The sequence below is a fragment of the Doryrhamphus excisus genome, linkage group LG2 (genome assembly GCF_037039965.1).
Source record: "Doryrhamphus excisus strain RoL-2023G ecotype Guam linkage group LG2, RoL_Dexc_Guam_v1.1, whole genome shotgun sequence".
Lineage (NCBI taxonomy): Eukaryota > Metazoa > Chordata > Actinopteri > Syngnathiformes > Syngnathidae > Doryrhamphus > Doryrhamphus excisus.
In genome coordinates, this window is record NC_136358.1 from 23099505 (window position 1) to 23120643 (window position 21139).

General features: G+C 40.7%; 1 protein-coding gene across 6 annotated transcripts in view; it reads left to right on the top strand.

The window, feature by feature from the left end:
* The window catches only part of LOC131109521 (voltage-gated inwardly rectifying potassium channel KCNH6-like), a 39198-nt gene that overhangs the window by 15688 nt on the left and 2371 nt on the right, over positions 1-21139 (top strand). For 3 of the 6 annotated variants that reach the window (XM_058061646.2, XM_058061642.2, XM_058061644.2), the window contains exons 7-22: positions 371-493; positions 5707-5879; positions 6365-6503; positions 7766-7903; positions 9285-9439; positions 9567-9808; positions 10872-11071; positions 11510-11597; positions 11716-11880; positions 12113-12234; positions 15654-15725; positions 16149-16248; positions 17357-17456; positions 18540-18688; positions 18887-19148; positions 20493-20922. In XM_058061646.2, coding sequence (XP_057917629.2) covers positions 371-493; positions 5707-5879; positions 6365-6503; positions 7766-7903; positions 9285-9439; positions 9567-9808; positions 10872-11071; positions 11510-11597; positions 11716-11880; positions 12113-12234; positions 15654-15725; positions 16149-16248; positions 17357-17456; positions 18540-18688; positions 18887-19148; positions 20493-20922 — 2658 coding nt within the window. The remainder of the gene's footprint in view (positions 1-370; positions 494-5706; positions 5880-6364; positions 6504-7765; positions 7904-9284; positions 9440-9566; positions 9809-10871; positions 11072-11509; positions 11598-11715; positions 11881-12112; positions 12235-15653; positions 15726-16148; positions 16249-17356; positions 17457-18539; positions 18689-18886; positions 19149-20492; positions 20923-21139) is intronic. The other 3 variants (XM_078788867.1, XM_058061645.2, XM_078788868.1) reach the window with 3 other exon arrangements.

Below are 21139 nucleotides of genomic sequence, written 5' to 3' on the forward strand. Positions count from 1 at the left end.
CTCGCGCCTACCCCTCTGGGTGGCAACACCTTCCCTATCGATAGTTCCGGGGTGAATTATGTCCCGGTAACCGGTAATCACTACAGCGTAAGTTTATTTTTATTTACTGTAGTACAAAATTTATTGTAGTACAAAAGCATGCTAGATACGCAATCCATGAACTCAGGGAGAAAATTACATGCCATATCAAAGATCCGCCCACTTTTAATGCAGTTCGGCGCAGGATCGGATATATGGATAGTCCGGTTATATCACTATTTTTTCCGACTCCCGAGAATATCGATATAACGAGACTTTACTGTATCTGGCTAGCCCGTTTTTGCAGTGAATGATTTTTTTGTTTTCCTGCTTCCATTTTGTACGCATGCAGCAGATGACCCACAGTTTACGAGACAAAAAGGCAGACGCTTTTGTGGCGCTTCCTCCGGGGGAAATCAGACCTCCGTGCAAACTGATGGGCAGAACCCACCTTGTCACTGAGAAAGTGACCCAGGTAAGTCGGAACACTTTTCACTCAGCTCTCCAAAATGTGCCTAGGGGATCATTTGCGGCTTGCAGCACATATAATACCATCAAAATAAGAGTTTTTGGTATGTGGCTCTCAATGGGAAAAAAAGTTGGGGCACCCCTGCCTTACATGGACGTTAGTAAAAGTATCTCTCACAAGAAAAAAAAACCTTGGTGAGCTCTAATATAGCCAGTAGTACATTTAAACATTTACACTGCATGTATATCCCTATGGGTATCGGCTCATGTCACTCATCAATGTATAAAACCCTGATGGGAACATCTCTAGTTCCAGGATTAAACAGTTCAACCCGGATTATCATGACTAGTACGTATCGGGCGGATCCCACGGTCGCCACGTTGATGGAGATGCTACACAGTTAAACAAGTGCTTGTTACTACAGGCGTATTTCAGTATATCAGTATAAACCTTATACACTTTAAAATGAATCTCAAAGCCGTTTTCACCTGAAATTGTTTTTTTTTTCATCAAGCTATGTTAGAGAATACACTTTTGTGTACCATAATTTGATGTTATGATAGTGAAAGCCATTGGAAGAAGGCCAGTGCTTTTCTTTTTCTTTTAAAGAAATTGCAGAAATTCACTGATCATGGTCGGTTCTGATCCAATGAACTGCGATAAATGAGGGAATATTGTATAAATACATTAATTCATTCATTTTCTACCACTTATCCTCACGAGGGTTGAGGGGGGTGCTGGAGCCTATCTCAGGCGGGGTACACCCTGGACTGGTGGCCAGCCAATCACAGGGCACATATAGACAAACAACCATTCACACTCACATTCATACCTATGGACAATTTGGAGTCGCCAATTAACCTAGCACGTTTTTTTTTGGAATGTGGGAGGAAACCGTAGTACCGGGAGAAAAGCCATGCAAAATTCCACACAGAGATGGCCGAGGGTGGAATTGAACTCGGGTCTGCGCGCTAACCACTTGAGCGCCGTGCAGCCCGAAAATGAGATTTATTTCAGCAAATTATACACAAAGCCTTTTCAAGCATAGAAATGTCTAAATGAGGTACAATACAAATATTCAGAAGAGGCATTCAAGGACATTGTGATGATACAGTATGGAGTATCATCGTCATGTTGTGTCAGACACACAAGTACCAGACTTGATCGCCGGAACAACTTCGCTTTTAATGCAGGTTTCTTATGACAGTAAAACAACTCTGATCCCCCTACGTCACTTCCTGTCCGTTTCCACTCAGCTGCCCTAGCATGGGAGCACATTTACAGCAAAGTGTCTTATTTTTCTCTTATGATTCATAGGAGTGGAAAGGGGCTATTTTCTGTTTATAAATAAGGAATCCTACTTTACGGCAATTGACTTATCATGGGACTTATCGGGTCTGTTTGCAGCATGTTTTTGGAATGTGGGAGGAAACCGGAGTACCCGGAGAAAACTCACGCACGTGTACACCCTGGACTGGTTGCCAGCCAATCACAGGGCACATATAGACAAACAACCATTCACACTCACATTCATACCTATGGACAATTTGGAGTCGCCAATTAACCTAGCATGTGTTTGGAATGTGGGCGGAAACCGGTGTACCCGGAGAAAACCCTAACCCTAACCACTCGACCACCGTGCAGCCCTGTATAAATACATGTATAGAAAAAAAAACATGTTGCTTCTGGGGAGGGGAGACTTCCTTTGGAACGGGGTAGATTTCCTAAAACTAGCCCAGAGACTACATGCTGTCGGATATATCTTTTGTAGATACAGTAGCTGAATTGGGAGAAACGTGTTTTATTTTTCCGTCTTCAAAATGCATGACTGGCTCAGCGATTCCAAGAGAGAGAGAGAGAGAGAGAGAGAAAGGCGGGGGGGAGAAAAAGCAGTGAAGGAACATCTCAGCTCAGGCAGTCGTCCTACAAGCACAAGAAGCTCTGCAATCTGCTGCCATTGGACAAGGTTTACTTTTACAACAAACTTTTAATGGATAAAGATCAAGTACTTTTTTGGATTTTATTGTACTTTTTATCAAAGCATCTTTCTTCCAATGCTGACTCTGCTACTTTGGTTGTTTTGGACACTACTGAAAGGGAAGTAGTTTCTAGTTTCTAGTTAATTTCTAGTTAATCCTGTATTTTGTGTAGCGCTAACCCTAGAAATGGAAGCATCTTCCATTCATGGATTACAGTGATTGAAAAGAGTAGTGAAAGGAGAGCCGTTAAGAAGCTAATGAAGAACTATCCACATCTTTGGGAACAAGTGTGAAGGGTGAAAGCACCATCAAACATTTGACTGCTGGGACAGACGGACTTGATTAAGAAATCTTGCTGCGTGTGCGGTACCATGTCATCGCTCAGAGATGGAAATATGCCTCAGGACTGCATGGGAAGTTTGGGAAATGAACGTAAAAACACCCGAGTAAATAGAGTTGTCCGAATATCCTCCATCGTCGCTCATGAGGTAAGTGCATCAGCAGAAAAGCAGTATCCTTGGCATATGGAGAGATTGTCAGTTTTGCTGTGATTTGCAACACAATCAATAGCCACGTTTACACGAGTTTTTCTCTTTCCGAATGACTTTTCCGAAAGCAATGGTATACATGGAAAGGAATATTCCAATCCCTTGTTTACATGCGCCGCTATAATCAACCAGAATAGTCAATGGAGCATGCGCAGTAAAACGTAAACACCAACATCACGTGATACCAACATCCTCGAGTTTTTCTTCCACTTGTTGGAATAACTCCCTATTGACAGTTTTCCTTCGTCCAGTCTTGAAATCAAAGTTTGAATCAAAAACAAACTTCCCGCAGTAGTCCAGTGCCGATTGCTCGCCTCCATTTTTTTAAATGGAAGAACGTCTCTAGCTGCGTGTTACGTCATATCTCAGCATTCGCTGAAAGAACGCACCCGGGAACAGGAAAAGATAAAGTTCATTTTTGCTAATATTTTATAATTAAGCTCGGCACATGTTTTATATAGATATGTATTTTCTTTTTTTTTTATAAAACTGGACTTGTGAATGGCGTATAGAAGGGTTTAGATTCTGTTCCACAGATGGCGCTAATGCACACGAAAGCTGCTCGCCAACCGCCAATAAACAACAGAAGAAGAAAAACGAACGCAGTCTGACAACTTTTCGATTGAACGGATGCAAGATACCTCAATCGTATTGGGGAAAGGAATATTCCGCCCCTGTGAATCCGATTATATATTCATTGGGATTGGCACTTTTCTTTGGGAATGAGGTGTATACAAAGGTTACATTCTTTCCGTTTCAGCAAATAACTCAAATGGAATTGGAATATTTGGGTCCATGTAAACGTGGCTATTGAGAATGTGTGATAGCTGTTTGTGTCAATTAGGAGGATCATATAGTAAGACTAAACACACTTCGAGGTCAGGGGTCACCAACACCGTAGTTTGCCCACCTCTGCCCTAGCATTTACAATTGCTGTGTGTGTGTGTGTGTGTGTGTGTGTGTGCACGTTTTCAAACCTTTGTTTGTCCTTGATTGTATGGTTGAGGTGCCAATGATGTATAGCGCAGTCCCCTTATTGGGGACCCTTATGTCAGATCCCAGCTGAATTCTATGATGAATTACACCATTCACAGCTCCTGCCCCAAGGTCCACTTACACACGTATGGATATTTATGTTTGAATCCCAGTATAGCGCATGGCCCAGTTTTCCTGGTGTGAAATCATGTGTGTGTGTGTATTCATTTATAATAACTAATGAATACCCCCGTTTTATTGTGTCAAGAGTCACACCTATAAAAATACCCAGAAGGGCCACTTTCTCAAGTCACATGTGCCGTTAATAAGTAAACTAACTTTTCATATAAACAGAGGAAAACGGCCTATGAACATATATATTTTGACATTCTAACTCATCCCAACAGGAAGTCAGCAAACTGCTCTCTCACAGTAATACTAGTAGCATGCAATGCAACTGCACCACATAATAATAAGGGCGTGTACGCAAGCATACTTGAAAAACAATACTCTTTTTGCTTGTTCATAACCCACAAGGTATGCTAGGTAACTCGCTGTAGTCATTCATTCATTTTCTACCGCTTATCCTCACGAGGGTTGCGGGGGGTGCTGGAGCCTATCCGAGCTGTCTTCGGGCGAGAGAGGCGGGGTACACCCTGGACTGGTGGCTAAGCCAATCACAGGGCACATATAGACAAACAACCATTCACACTCACATTCATACCTATGGACAATTTGGAGTGGCCAATTAACCTAGCATGTTTTTGGAATGTGGGAGGAAACCGGAGTACGCGGAGAAACCACGCATGCACGGGGAGAACATGCAAACTCCACACAGAGATGGCCGAGGGTGGGATTGAACCCTAGTGGTATCGAACGATGTGTAAACCACACCCAAACCTTCACATTTGAGCAAAACAAGCGCACGAGCAGACCAGACCTGAGTTGCTTTTAAGCCAACTGAAAAAAACAAAAAAAACGCATTTATTAAAAACAGAAAAATGAATAAATTTTGCTTTGGTTTCGATTACGGTTTAAGAAAAGCTCTGATAAAACATTCCACTGTTCTCAAATATCGTACTTTTTATTTTTCTACACAAAATAAGATGAAAAATAAATAAACAAATCAAGAATAAAGAAAATCAATCAATTAGTAATAAATAAATATAATAATAATAATAATAATAAAACGGCAAATAATAAAAACTTAAGAAACCACATATAGTTGGTGGGTAGACAAATTATTTTTTTCAGATTAAAATGAACAAAGCATTATTAGAGCCCTGTAGACATGACAAAACACGACTATAGTCACATTTATACTCTTTTTATTTACAACATATTGCGCAACTGCAGGCTCTTGAGACACATGCTAACTCGCAAACTAGAGAGCTAAGTTATTTCCTTTAAACTTAAAAAGCCCAAAACTTACCACTTCCACACGGATAGGGAGGATAACTATTAACAGTTATTTAACCTTTAACATGAACATTAATCAAACGTAATATTTTTTTCTGGGTACATGATACCATACAGCATCCATATCAAACTTGCGCGGGCCGCACTAACATTAAACTTTCATATCAAGGCGGGGGCCTCAAGGGCCGCGTGTTTGAGACCTCTGGTCTATAGCTTTCCATGAAGTTGCTTCATGGACCACTGTGGCTTTTGGTTTTCTAGAACGGATGGATGCCAACAATTTTTTGTACTTGTGTAGGTTCTATCTCTGGGTGCCGATGTCTTACCAGAGTACAAGATGCAGACACCCAGGATCCAGAAGTGGACCATCCTCCACTACAGTCCATTCAAAGCTGTATGGGATTGGGTCATTCTGCTGCTTGTGATTTACACGGCCATATTCACTCCTTACTCAGCTACGTTTTTATTGAGGTAGGTCAACATCCACACTTTTGAGATCCAGTATGATATTGAAGGGGATATTAACATTTTTCAGAATGCCAAAATGTGGATTCACAATGGCATGGTCTGATGGCAAAGGCAGAGACGCTTTCTGACTTTGAACGGGCTTGGATTGTCGCACAACACTAGCAAGGTCTTTCGCAGTGCGCCATTGCTCCTGAAGTTGGACACAGCAAAACAACCATTTGAATCTTCTTCTCAGATCCTGAGTGTTATGGAACAAAAAAAGTCAAGTGGTAGAGCCAAAAAAATCACCGGCCCTGAGCCAGAGGATCCTATTGGCCGTCCCTCAAGGCACGATCCTGTGCCCAATTGAATGTTGTTACCGGTGCCGAGTGTTTGAATATTTGAAGATAGTGGCTTTTGTTCTTCCTTCAGCATACAAATGGTTTTGGACATGATATATTTGATATGTATCCACTGTGAGTGATGTAATTGTTTCTTTCTAACTCCAGCGACCAAGAGGAAGCAGCCATGCAAGCATGCGGTTATTCCTGTTCCCCCCTCAATGTGGTGGATCTCATCGTGGATATCATGTTCATCGTTGATATCGTCATCAACTTTCGGACCACTTATGTTAACTCCAATGATGAGGTAAGTCATGATAGTTTAAGCCAGTGCTTCTGAAGTAGTGGGGCGGGGGGGGGGGCACTTGGCGGTCCTTGAATGCGCCGTAGTTATGTCATGAGTCATATTTAGGTCTTAAACCTGGATTGGGTTATGAGTGGTCAATGGTAATTGACAGTGGCGTCATTAAGCCTATTTTAGGGGGCCTAAAATATTCTTAAGTCCCCTTTAATAATTTTATATTTTTTATTGATTTTTTGTACATTTTTTATTTATTTTTTTTTTTACAAAAAAATATCTGACAAATTTCATATATTAGGGCAAAAGCAGGCTAATAAGCAAGCCAATAAGCAGGCTAATACTAGTAATAGTAATAGAAATTACTAGTAATTACTACTAATTACTAGTATTTTTTATAGATTTTTTGTAAATTTTTTATAGAATTCTTTTATCACAAAAACATATCTGACAAATTTCATATATTAGGGCAAAAGCAGGCCAATAAGCAGGCTAATACTAGTAATAGTAATTACTAGTAGTAATAATCAGAAGAAGAATAATGATGATAGTAATAATAAGCTAATTAATAATATTCATTTATTCATTTTCTACCGCTTTTTCCTCACGAGGGGGTGCTGGAGCCTATCCCAGCTGTCTTTGGGCGAGAGGCGGGGTACATCCTGGACTGGTGGCCAGCCAATCACAGGGCACATATAGACAAACAACCATTCACACTCACATTCATACCTATGGACAATTTGGAGTGGCCAATCAACCTAGCATGTTTTTGGAATGTGGGAGGAAACCGGAGTACCCGGAGAAAACCCACGCATGCACGGGGAGAACATGCAAACTCCACACAGAGATGGCCGAGGGTGGAATTGAACCCTGGTCTCCTAGCCGTGAGGTCTTGTCCACCATGCCGCCCTAATTACTAATATAATAATGATTATTATATCATTGATCACTGTCCACTGGACAGAATGGTTGCAGAGCTTGAGCAGCGGTTTTGCAGTGTAGATTGTGTGTACTTGTGTACATTTAATGGTGGCCTAAAACAATTGAGTATCTCTACTAAATTTGTCCAAAAGTGGGAAAGTTTTTTGGAATGTCTACTACATACATTCATATCCTGTGCATCTCCAGGGGGCTAAGCCCCCCCCTGTCCTCAGAACCTAGTGACGCCCCTGGTAATTGAAAAGGGAAGTGGCATTAGTGGTAAAATAATGTATGTGTGTGTGCCAACCAATCAGACGCTAACTTCTCACGTGTGTCATGTGTCTTCTCAGGTGGTAAGCCAGTCTTCACGTATCGCAGTGCACTACTTCAAGGGCTGGTTCCTCATCGACATGGTGGCGGCTATTCCCTTTGACCTCCTCATCTACCGCTCTGGAGAGGAGGTGGTTAGGGGAGGGGGAGAGGGAGAGGTAGGGAGATAAAAGGATAGAGATGGAGAAGATTTAGAAGTGGGATTCAGAAACATTAACCATGAGTAAAAAAATCTGCATTATCACACCTGACCTATCAGGTCCAATTCTCACCAGAACCGAATCTTAAGTATTACAATCACAGCGCAACCTTGGCTGTGAATCGTTGAATCGTTGAATGGTTGAATCATGAATCGTTTCCAAAAGGGTTTAACACAGCCGAGTGTAATCTTAATCTTGAATCTTATCCAATCAAATGAACGCCTCTCATTGCCTTTAAATGCGCCGGACTGGATTGCACATCAGAGCATCATTCATGCGCGTCATTCACCACATACGCCACCTCGTGGGACACGTCATCTGTTCCTGACAGTTACATTAAACACAGCAGCAGGCTAATCAAAGCATCTTACTTGTTTTCCACCAGCATTCCTGCTCTACATGACCAAATAGGAGAATCTTTGATGGTAAATTGGCAGTATATCCTCCTCATCTTCCTTGGAAAAAAATAAACAATAAAATAAAACATCCTTCAGCCAGATTTTAACAACCAACTTTATATTAATCCTTTTTTTTAGTTGTTGTTAATTATTAGTTGTCTAATGGCTAATAACTCCTATTGTCTCTCTTTGTGGGCCGCATGGTGGTCAAGTGGTTAGCATGTTGGACACAAGTCAGGAGATCGGGAAGACCTGGGTTGGAATTTCTGCTTGGGCATCTCTGTGTGGAGTTTCTCTCCGGGTACTCCGGTTTCCTCCCGAAAACATGCTAGGTTAATTGGCGACACCAAATTGTCCATAGGTATGAATGTGAGTGTGAATGGTTGTTTGTCTATATGTGCCCTGTGATTGGCTGGCCACCAGTCCAGGGTCTCGCCCGAAGACAGCTGGGATAGGCTCCAGCACCCCCACGACCCTTGTGAGGAAAAAGCGGTAGAAAATGAATGAATGAATAAAAATAATGTAAGGCTGTACGGCGGTCGAGTGGTTAGCGCGCAGACCTCACAGCTAAAAGTGGAGTTTGCATGTTCTCCCCGTGCATGCGTGGGTTTTCTCCGGGTATTCCGGTTTCCTCCCACATTCCAAAAACATGCTAGGTTAATTGGCCACTCCAAATTGCCCATAGGTATGAATGTGAGTGTGAATGGTTGTTTGTCTATATGTGCCCTGTGATTGGCTGGCCACCAGTCCAGGGTGTACCCCGCCTCTTGCCCAAAGTTAGCTGGGATAGGCTCCAGTTCGGATAAAGTCATTCTCCCGTTTCCTCATTTTGCATTTTGATGCTCAATTTCCAAACTGATTGCAATCCACTAGCATGTTTATGTATACTGTATATGAAAGTTTTCCATATTTTGACAGGTTTATTTACCTGTTCCTGACAGACCACCACCCTAATTGGCTTATTGAAGACAGCTCGGTTACTTCGATTGGTCCGAGTAGCTCGGAAGTTGGATCGCTACTCTGAGTACGGTGCAGCAGTGCTCTTCCTTCTTATGTGTACCTTTGCACTCATCGCTCACTGGCTTGCCTGCATCTGGTACGTTACCTTGACTTATGCTTTATTCAACCCCCAAAAGAAAACTGGGTGCCCATTACTCATGTTTTGCTGTTTGCGTTAGCATGAGGGAGATGTTTATGTCTATAATGGTGTCATTGAATCCCAGGTACGCTATAGGAAACGTGGAGCGGTTAACCTCGGCCGGGATCGGTTGGCTGGACACTCTGGCAGACCAGCTGGGAAGGCCGTACAATGACTCCATCTTGGGATCGGGTCCCTCCATACGAGATAAATATGTCACAGCTCTTTATTTTACATTCAGTAGCCTGACCAGCGTGGGCTTTGGGAACGTGTCCCCAAACACCAACTCCGAGAAGATCTTCTCCATTTGCGTTATGCTTATTGGTGGTGAGTTCCACAAAGAACACAGTATATCTATATAATGGTAATGGTAATGGGTTAATTTCATTTGAACATGCATCAGATTACAATTGAGTGCATCCCATAATCAGTTCACAGTTCCACATGTCCAAAAGGAGTAGGAAGAACCTACTAAATTAAATCCTACCCCTCCATCTGGTACTTTTACAATCAGTAACTATTACATTTGTTCACTTCCTGCTTTCCTAATATAGTTTTTTTTTTTTTGTCACGTACTGAAGTAGAAGTACGAAGTAAAAAGTACCATTCCATAGTTTGATTCCACATACTGAAATGCTATGGCGTTTTAACGTAGTCCTAGCATAGAAGTGTTTCAAATGTACTTCTTCCCTGAGATCATATTTCTCCTCTCTTGTAGAGAAGTATTGGATGACATTTTTAGCTAATTGGTTATTTTTAGCCTTATGCATTATTTTAGCTGTTTGAAGATGAACTATATCAGCAAGTTGAAGTATTTGTGATTTTAGAAATAAGGAGTTAGTATGTTCTCTGTAGGCGGCATTATGAATTATCCTTACTGACCTTTTTTGCAGTACATTTAGCGAGTGAAGATTGCTTTTATAGTTATTAGCCCATATTTCCACACAATAAGTAAGATATGGTAGAACCAGAGAGCAATAAAGAGTGTGGAGTGATTTCTGATTGAGAACAAATTTTGCTTTGTACAATATTGAAATATTTCTGGCCACCTTATGTTTTATATTTGTAATATGAGGTTTCCAGCTCATATTTTCATCTATTGCGATCCCCAGAAATGTATTTTTTGTCTTTATTTCTGTAAAATTACTGCAGATTTGTCCATTTTTTTTAATAACAGCTGTTTTTAAGTTACATTTGTTCACTTCCTGCTTTCCATAATACAGTTAAAGGTTTTTTTTATTTTTATTTTTTTTTTAATAATGCACCTCGTACCGAAGTACGTCTTATAATCTATATATATTTAGATTCCTGCCTCAAAAATGTGTTTGGAATTTGTCGTCGGATGAAGTCAATGACGCAGTGTCTCTCGCTTTCGATTTCCCCACAACAGCTCTGATGTATGCTAGCATATTTGGCAACGTGTCGGCTATTATTCAGCGGCTGTACTCCGGTACCGCACGCTACCACACTCAGATGATGAGAGTCCGAGAGTTTATCCGCTTCCACCAGATTCCCAACCCGCTGAGACAACGGCTAGAGGAATACTTCCAGCATGCATGGTCCTACACAAATGGCATAGATATGAACGCAGTGAGTATATTCCACTGGAATTGTTCTACATGCTCTACAGAACTATAGAAATATTCCATTCATAAGTAAGGTATCCAGGTCTGGTAACAAAAAGTTCTTTATGACCTTAAAATCACATTTTTTACATTATTGTCGCATTTTCTTCTTCCGAATGTCCCAAAGGGTGAGCTGACCCATCTTGGGCTGGGTTGCCTAATCTGGCCATATTGTTTTAGAGGTGTCATATCAGTTTTGTGCAGCCTCTTCCTTCCCACCTGGGAGGAGGTGGCGGGGGTCCGAGAAGTCTGGGCTTCCCTACTGATACCCGGACCCGGATAAGCGGAGGAGAATGGAGTGGAACAGAATGGAAATAACTTTCTAATCTCATCTAAAACCCGGTTTTAAGGCATCAACATTGTTGTCATGTTCCTGCTGACTACTTTGTGGGTCCTCCTCCAGGTTCTGAAAGGGTTCCCAGAGTGTCTGCAGGCAGATATATGTCTCCACCTCAACAGAACCCTGTTACAAAACTGTAAAGCATTCAAAGGTATGGATCGTTATGTATTCAGGCATGCATAATCATATTTTTTGAAAGCAGACTCAATGGATGTTATTTAATTTTGAGAAGTATGCTTCTCATTGTCAAATCTGTACACGGGATTCAGGATCAACTAAGGGCTGCTTGAGGGCCCTCGCCATGAGATTTAAGACCACTCATGCTCCACCCGGTGATACTCTGGTCCACGCCGGAGACTTGATATCAGCCTTATACTTCATCTCTAGAGGATCCATCGAGATTGTGAGAGGAGATGTCGTGGTTGCTATTCTCGGTGAGTGCTGATTTATGTTCTGATATTTCACACTAGCGCCATCTGGTGGCCGATTAGTATCTGTCCTAATGGTATCAAATCCACAGGTGGCCTCTAACCAGCATTCAGCATCAGAGATGTAACATCCTGTGTTGTCAACTAGACATATTCCATGAACAATAATCAGTATTTGGGGTCTTTATTAACCAGAGGAATGGATCAAAGCTTACTTTTATATTTCTGCCTTTTCCAGGAAAGAATGACATTTTCGGGGAGCCCATCAACCTTTTCACTCAGCCAGGGAAATCAAGTGTGGATGTCAGAGCTCTGACATACTGTGATCTTCACAAGATACACAGGGATGATATCCTGGAGGTGCGGACTTTATTGCACTCGTTTTTGAGAGCTGAGGCAATGAATGCTAGGTAACGATTGATGCTGGCTACAAGTAGTGGTCAGAAACATGGATTGGAGAAAATGACATTACATTCATTCACTTGGTGCTTTGGTGTTTTGCTTTCTCAATAGTCCGGAAATCATGGTGTGTATGTATTTCAAGAAAAAACTGATTATTCTTGAAAATTCGCTTTTAAAAAAAAAAAAAAATTTTTTCATTTCTGCTGTTATTTTTCTCATTTATTTTTTTTTTTATCATTTCAATTTTGCAAACTTATGAAATCATCATCCTAATATTTTATCATATTAGATTATTTGGTTCTTTATAAAAAATGCCATCTTTTTCATAATATTTCAATTGTATGCTATTAAAATTACATTATTTTCCCTCTACTTTATTTTTCTATTAAGTATTATTTTGAAATAATACTCTTTTTTGTAATATTTTTACTTTTTTATTTTTACTATTCTGGTCAAATTTCTGCTGTTATTTTCCCCAATTTTTTGTTGTTTTATTCATAATTTCCCAAATATTTATTCCTGTAATACTATGATTTTATTCCCATAAATTTACTTTATTCTCGTAATATTGTAACTTAATCCCCAACCTTTCATTCATTCATTCATTCATTTTCTACTGCTTATCCTCATGGGGGTTGTGGGGGGTGCTGGAGCCTATCCCAGCTGTCTTCGGGCGAGAGGCGGGGTACACCCTAGCCTGGTGGCCAGCCAATCACAGGGCACATATAGACAAACAACCATTCACACTCACATTCATACCTATGGACAATTTGGAGTGGCCAATTAACCTAGCATGTTTTTGGAATGTGGGAGGAAACCGGAGTACCCGGAGAAACCACGCATGCACAGAGCAAACTCCACACAGAGAATTGAACTCAGGTCTGCGCGCTAAACACTCGACCGCCGTGCAGCCCTGTATATAAATACATATATAGAAAAAAACGTGTTGCTTCTGGGGAGGGGAGACTTCCTTAGGGACGGAGTAGATTTGCTAAAACTAGCCCAGAGACTACATGCTGTCGGATATATGTTTTGGAGTCGGACAATTTGGAGTCGCTAATTAAGCCTAGCGCCGAGCATGTTTTTGGAATGTGGGAGGAAACCGGAGTATCCGGAGAAAACCCACGCATGCACGGGGAAAACATGCAAACTCCACACAGAAATGGCTGAGGCTGGAATTGAACCCTGGTCGCCTAGCTGTAAGGTCTGCATGCTAACCACTTGTGTGCCGTGCAGCCCGAAAATGAGATTTGTTTCAGCAAATTATACAGAAAGCCTTTTCAAATGTCTAAATGAGGTACAATACAAATATAAGACATTCACAAGAGGCATTCAAGGACATTGTGATGATACAGTATGGAGTATCACTGTCATGTTGTGTCAGACACACAAGCACCAGACTTGATCGCCGGAACAACTGGCTTTTTTTGCAGGTTTCTTATGACAGGAACAACAACTCTGATCCCTCTACTTCCTGTCCGTCCCCACTCAGCTGCCCTAGCATGGGAGCACATTTACAGCAAAGTGTTATTTTTCTTATTATGTATAGTACACTAATTCATACAGTGCATCCGGAAAGTATTCACAGTGCTTCACTTTTTCTACATTTTGTCATGTTACAGCCTCATTCCAAACTGTATTAAATTAATCTCTTACCTCAAAATTCTACACAAAATACTCCATTATGACAATGTGAAAAAGGGGTTTTTTTTTTACTTTTTTTGAATTTATTAAAAACAGAAAACAAAAAAATCACATTTACAGTATTCATAGCCTTTGCCATGAAGCTGAAAATTGAGCTCAGGTGCATCTTTTTTCCACTGATCATCCTTGAGATCTTTCTACAGCTTAATTGGAGTCCACCTGCAGTAAATTCAGTTGATTGGACATGATTTGGAAATATAATAACTGTCTATATAAGGTCCCACAGTTGACTGTGCATGTCAGAGCACAAACACCAAGCATGAAGTCAAAAGAACTGTCTGTAGACCTGCGAGACAGGATTGTCTTGAGGCACAAATCTGGGGAAGGATACAGAAACATTTCTGCTGCTTTGAAGGTCCCAATGAGCACAGTGGCCTCCATTATTGGTAAATGGAAGACGTTTGGAACCACCAGGACTCTTCCTAGAGCTGGCCGGCCTTCTAAACTGAGCGATCGGGGAAGAAGGGCCTTAGTCAGGGAGGTGACCAAGGCCCCGATGGTCACTCTGTCAGAGCTCCAGCGTTCCTCTGTGGAGAGAGGAGAGCCTTCCAGAAGGACAACCATCTCTGCAGCAATCCACCAATCAGGCCTGTATGGTAGAGTGGCCAGACGAAAGCCACTCCTTAGTAAAAGGAACATGGCAGCCCGTCTGGAATTTGCCAAAAAGCACCTGAATGACTCTCAGACCATGAGAAACAAAATTCTCTGGTCTGATGAGACAAAGATTGAACTCTTTGGTGTGAATGCCAGGCGCCATGTTTGGAGGAAACCAGGCACTGCTCATCACCAGGCCAATACCATCCCTACAGTGAAGCATGGTGGTGGCAGCATCATGCTGTGGGGATGTTTTTCAGCAGCAGGAACTGGCAGACTAGTCAGGATAGAAGGAAAAATGAATGCAGCAATATATAGAGATATCCTGGATGAAAATATTGCTGCATTCATTTTTCCTTCTATCCTGACTAGTCGAATAATGGAGGCCACTGTGCTCATTGGGACCTTCAAAGAAGCAGAAATTTTTCTGTATCCTTCCCCAGATTTGTGCCTCAAGACAATCCTGTCTCGCAGGTCTACAGACAGTTCTTTTGACTTCATGCTTGGTGTTTGTGCTCTGACATGCACAGTCAACTGTGGGACCTTATATAGACAGTTATTATATTTCCAAATCATGTCCAATCAACTGAATTTACTGCAGGTGGACTCCAATTAAGCTGTAGAAAGATCTCAAGGATGATCAGTGGAAAAAAGATGCACCTGAGCTCAATTTTCAGCTTCATGGCAAAGGCTGTGAATACTTATGTAAATGTGATTTTTTTTGTTTTCTATTTTTAATAAATTCAAAACATGTCAAAAAAAACTTTTTTCACATTGTCATAATGGAGTATTTTGTGTAGAATTTTGAGGTAAGAGATTAATTTAATACAATTTGGAATGAGGCTGTAACATGACAAAATGTAGAAAAAGTGAAGCGCTGTGAATACTTTCCGGATGCACTGTAGGAGTAGGAAGGTGCTATTTTCTGTTTATAAATAAGGAATCCTACTTTACGGTAATTGACTTATCATGGGACTTATCGGGTCTGGGACCAATAAACCACCGTAGTCAGGTATTGTGGACTTTGGTCTTTATAGTACACTGTCCACTGAGCTAATGCCATGTGTTTGTATTTGCAGGTTTTGGACATGTACCCGGAATTTTGTGAATATTTCTGGACCAACTTGGAGATCACCTTCAACCTCAGAGAGGTATACTTCTGTCAAGGCTGACGGTATTGCGAGTTCTAATCATGTGAGCCACGATGTGTTCTGGGATGCTATATGTACTACTTCTCTTCTACTATTTCTTAAATACTACAAAAAACACCAGCAACTGATACCGCCACTTTTGACACACGGCTTCCCCACCCAATCCTGTTTCTCATTGAAGTTCTTCAATTTTGGATCAACATTTACAATAAAAGTACTTTTGTAATTACTACATTATGCCGTCTCTTGGATTAGGTCAGAAATTCTAGTTTTACAACCTGTTAGACAACTTTGGACTGCATAAATAGTTCTCGAGTCATGGTCTGGACTTAATCCTGGAACTAAGCTAGCAAGCTCGCACACCGATGTCGGCCTCAACAACAAAATCCCGAAGTTGTTCTTGACCGTAGGCTTTCTGTGCAGGTGAATAGCGAACCGGCTGCCATGTTGAGTAGAGAAGACTCGAACTACGATGGCTGCAGCAAACCACGGTGGCAACCGAGGCTCTACTCCACTCATTCAGGTGCTTTTTACTGCAAATGTGCAGTAAATGTAGGATATCGACACATACTGTATTCTAGAGCAGTAACAATTCGTTGATGAAGCAATGATTAATCAATGAATCAACAACTTCTTTGGTATTTCATTTTTTTTATTAAAAAAATTAATATGTGAGGACAAGCGCTATAAAAAATGGATGGATGCAAATTTAAATATGCAAAAATTTCAACTTCTCAAATGGGAATATTTGTACATTTCCTTCGTCATCCATGAAAGCAGACCTATCATCTTTGACTATGGAAAATAGTGAAAAAAAACCCCTTCAACTATATTAGGAAAGCAGGAAGTGAACAAATCTAACAGTTACTGATTGTAAAAGGCTGTATAGATTATAAGACGTACTTCGGTACGAGGTGCATTATTAAAAAAAAAAAAAAACAAAAACCTTAAACTGTATTATAGAAAGCAGGAAGTGAACAAATGTAACAGTTACTGATTGTAAAAGTGCCAGATGGAGGGGTAGGATTTAATAAGCGTTGCTTCTTTGTACTCCTTTTGGACATGTTGAACTGTGAACTGATTATGGGATGCACTCAATTGTAATCTGATGCATGTTCAAATGAAATTAAACCATTACGATCGATATCTTTGCCCCTTTGCTCTGATATGTTGCGGACCCAACCACTAATTGTTTGGGTAATTTGAAGCAAAAAATAAGCAACATTTGCTTAAATATGCTCATATTGGACTAATAATTGTCTGTATTCACCAACAAAGTAAGAAGCAGTAATAAAAAGTACCACTTCCACAACGGGAAGAGAACTTCCTTTCACTCCATGGCTGCCTACATGCAATGTTGAGGTAACACAAGGCTTGTATTTCAATAGTTTTTGACTAATAAGTCATTCTCGATCAAGAAACAGCGATGTTTTGCGGCTCCCGTAAAATAGCTCTTTTGATAGGAAAAGGTTGCCGACCCCTAGTATAGTAGCTAGCAGACCCATGCAGTGGTCAATGTATCCTGCTCCAGGTTGTCTGCGACCCTGAACAGCATGAGTGGATAAAGGAAGGAATCATTTGAATGACTCTTTATGGCAAATTGACGTTGATGGCTTGTGACCCCTTGACAGGTGACACTGGGACACAGAGAACTGTGGACAGATGCATTGGAAGGCAAAGTCATGGGGAGCAACAAGAGGAACACGGCAAAGACCATCAGAAACATGCACTGTAAGATCTGAGCCGAGTACTCATGTCATCCAGCCTGTGTTATGTTCATCATGCAGTACACTAGAATTACACAATTGGCTGCATCAATGGCTTCGTCAGTAAGGTCTTACCCTTTGGAAACGGAAAGTCGGAGTTTGAGTCCTCATATGTGAAAATGGTTTATAGTTTGTATTCTTTTTTTAGTACATCAGAAAATCCACCAGGTTCTCATAAGGCATAAGGCCACTTTGGTGCTTTAGTGTTTTGCTTTCTCAATAGTCCGGAAATCATGGTGTATATGTATTTCAAGAAAAAACTTTATTCTTGAAAAACATTTATTCTTGAAAAATAGTTTAGAAAAAAAAAAAATTGTTTTCCTTTTTTCATTTCTGCTGTTATTTTTCTCATTTATTTTTTCTTTAATCATTTCAATTTTGCAAACTTATGAAATCACCACCCTAATATTTTTTTCTCATCATATTAGATTATTTGGTTCTTTATAAAAATACCATCTTTTTCATAATATTTCAATTGTATGCTATTAAAATTACATGATTTTCCCTCATTTCACTTTATTTTCCTGAAATAATACTCTTTTTTTTTGTAATATTTTTACTTTTTTATTTTTACTATTCTGGTAAAATTTCTGCTGTTTTTTCCCCTAATTTTTTGTTGCTTTATTCATAATTTCCCAAATATTTATTCCTGTAATACTATGATTTTATTCCCATAAATTTACTTTATTCTCGTAATATTGTAACTTATTCCCCAACCTTTCATTCATTCATTCATTCATTTTCTACCGCTTATCCTCACGAGGGTCGCGGGGGTGCTGGAGCCTATCCCAGCTATCTTGGGGCGAGAGGCGGGTTACACCCTGGACTGGTGGTCAGCCAATCACAGGGCACATATAGACAAACAACCATTCACACTCACATTCATACCTATGGACAATTTGGAGTCGGCAAGTAACCTAGCATGTTTTTGGAATTTGGGAGGAAACGGGAGTACCCAGAGAAAACCGGGGAGAACATTCAAACTCCACACAGAGATAGCCGAGGGTGGGAAAAAAATAATTTTACAGAAAAATGTGTTCTCTCGCAGATATGGTCCCGTGTTCTCCAGTGACGACGAGGTAGAAGATTCTGAACTGGCCAGTTCTTTACAGATGTCCATGGGTGACACTACGACTCCAAAGACCAGCATGTATCCTGAAACTGACCGGGGAGGCAAAGTCTGTAATTATCTAACAGGCAGGTTTTATGCTAATTATGCTAATTTCGGCCTTTCTTATTGAGTTGTGGACTCCTATAGAGCAGCTACACACAATAACCCACACAGAAAGCATTCTAGACCTTCCAGAATCTGCACCTGTTGGTCAGAAAAGTGGAAAAATGCATCATAGGTCCCCTTTAAAAAAACGGAATTTGTTTTTCTGTGTTTTGTGATAGATGCTTTCTCGGGAGTATCGAACATCTTCACCTTTTGGGGATCAGAAGGTCGAGAAGAGCAACGATACCAAGAGGTCCCGTGCTTGCGCATGCTAACCTCACCTCCTCTGCAGCCTTGCTCAAATCCGGCTCCTGAGCAGCCCTCTTCCCGCCTCAGTAATTCCAGCCCTCCTCCTCTTCCACCTCGTCCCTCTGGCATACCTCGGCGCCAGAGAAGAGAGTTAGAGAGCAGACTGGAGTCAATGCAGGAACAGATCACCAGGTTAGTCACTCGCTTGGAGCGGAATATAGCCCACAACAGTACAACTAAAACTCAGAGTGGGATAAGGTACAGAGAACAATGCGTCGTCCGATAATTATCGGCTCAATATAAATTTATAAATATAAATCTGATATCAGTTGATATCGATATCAGGATTTTCACAGCTCCACATGTCCAAAAGGAGTAGGAAGAAGCAAAGCTTATTAAATCCTACCCCTCCATCTGGTACTTTTACAATCAGTAACTGTTACATTTGTTCACTTCCTGCTTTCCATAATACAGTTTAAGTTTTTTTTTTTTGTTTTTTTTTATAATGCACCTCATACCGAAGTAGGAGGTGATATGAGCATCCAATGACATAATGGGTACCATAGTAAGTGTCAATATAGTGATATATATAGCACATCATGACTGGTTCAAGACTCTTCATCCTTGTATTTAGCAAACATCAACTGCTTGTATTGTTTCTTGAATCTTCCCTGAGATCATATTTCTCCTCTCTTGTAGAGAAGTATTGGATGACATTTTTAGTTAATTGGTTATTTTTAGCCTTATGCATTATTTTAGCTGTTTGAAGATGAACTATATCAGCAAGTTGAAGTATTTGTGATTTTAGAAATAAGGAGTTAGTATGTTCTCTGTAGGCGGCATTATGAATTATCCTTACTGACCTTTTTTGCAGTACATTTAGCGAGTGAAGATTGCTTTTATAGTTATTAGCCCATATTTCCACACAATAAGTAAGATATGGTAGAACCAGAGAGCAATAAAGAGTGTGGAGTGATTTCTGATTGAGAACAAATTTTGCTTTGTTCAATATTGAAATATTTCTGTCCACCTTATGTTGTATATTTGTAATATGAGGTTTCCAGCTCATATTTTCATCTATTGTGATATCCCAGAAATGTATTTTCCTGTACCCTTTCAATGTCTACACTGTCTATTTGTATTTGTTGGTACGTGTCCTTTTTGCTGTTACCAAACAGCATGATTTTAGTTTTATTTAGGTTCAAGGACAATCTATTATCATCAAACCTTTCTAATGATTTCGTCTGTACTCCCTCCATACTGTATACAAATTTGTTTAAATGTGCACATCTGTTTACCCAATTTTAGCTCCAACCATGAAACAGCATGATATATTGATGAATATATGTTTGACAAACCACGTTCGAGTGAAGCCACAACATTTGAACCATGATGCGGCGAGGAATGGCTGTATGTATTTTTAGAGTTGACCCCAGCTAACAAGTCGGACGGCCAGCAAAACTATGAAGAAAGTATGTCATTCATCATTCTAATCTAGCGCTAACTAATTAGAATTTATGAATATGTGTTTTCTAGGCTGGAGTTACAAATGTCCGCCGACATCAGGGTCATTATGCAGCTGCTTCAGAGGCAGATGTCAACACCCATCCAGGCACCCACTACCGTCCCCCTCCTCGACAACCCCCCGAAGACATCGGTCCCCCAACCACATCCGTCCAAAGGAAATCTCCAGCAGCTTCCAACATCTCACATGTTTTCATGTGATTCTTCCGTTCCATTATTTCCCACTTCCACATGTTCTTTACCTTCTTCACTCCACTCCATTTCACATACTTCCACTGACAATGGGTCATCCTCTATTGCCCCCACCCAGACGGGGGGAGATGGATCGGCTTCACCCTCTAAGTCATTCTCACTGCTCTCACCTCTCGCCCTCACAAGCACTCCAGAGATAGTCCGAGCAGATCTTCATGTCAGGACTCCAACAGGAGAATCACCATTTCAGGTATGGAACCATCGCAGTTGACGCACAATCTCAATCTCTTATCTGGGCTTGGTTTTACATTCTGTTGCTCTGTTCCAATAAACACACCTTAAAAATATACAATATTCATATCTCTGTGAGGTGTAAACTTATGAAAAGTATGATGGAAAGCAGGAAGTGAACAAATGTAACAGTTACTGATTGTAAAAGTACCAGGTGGAGGGGTAGGATTTAATAA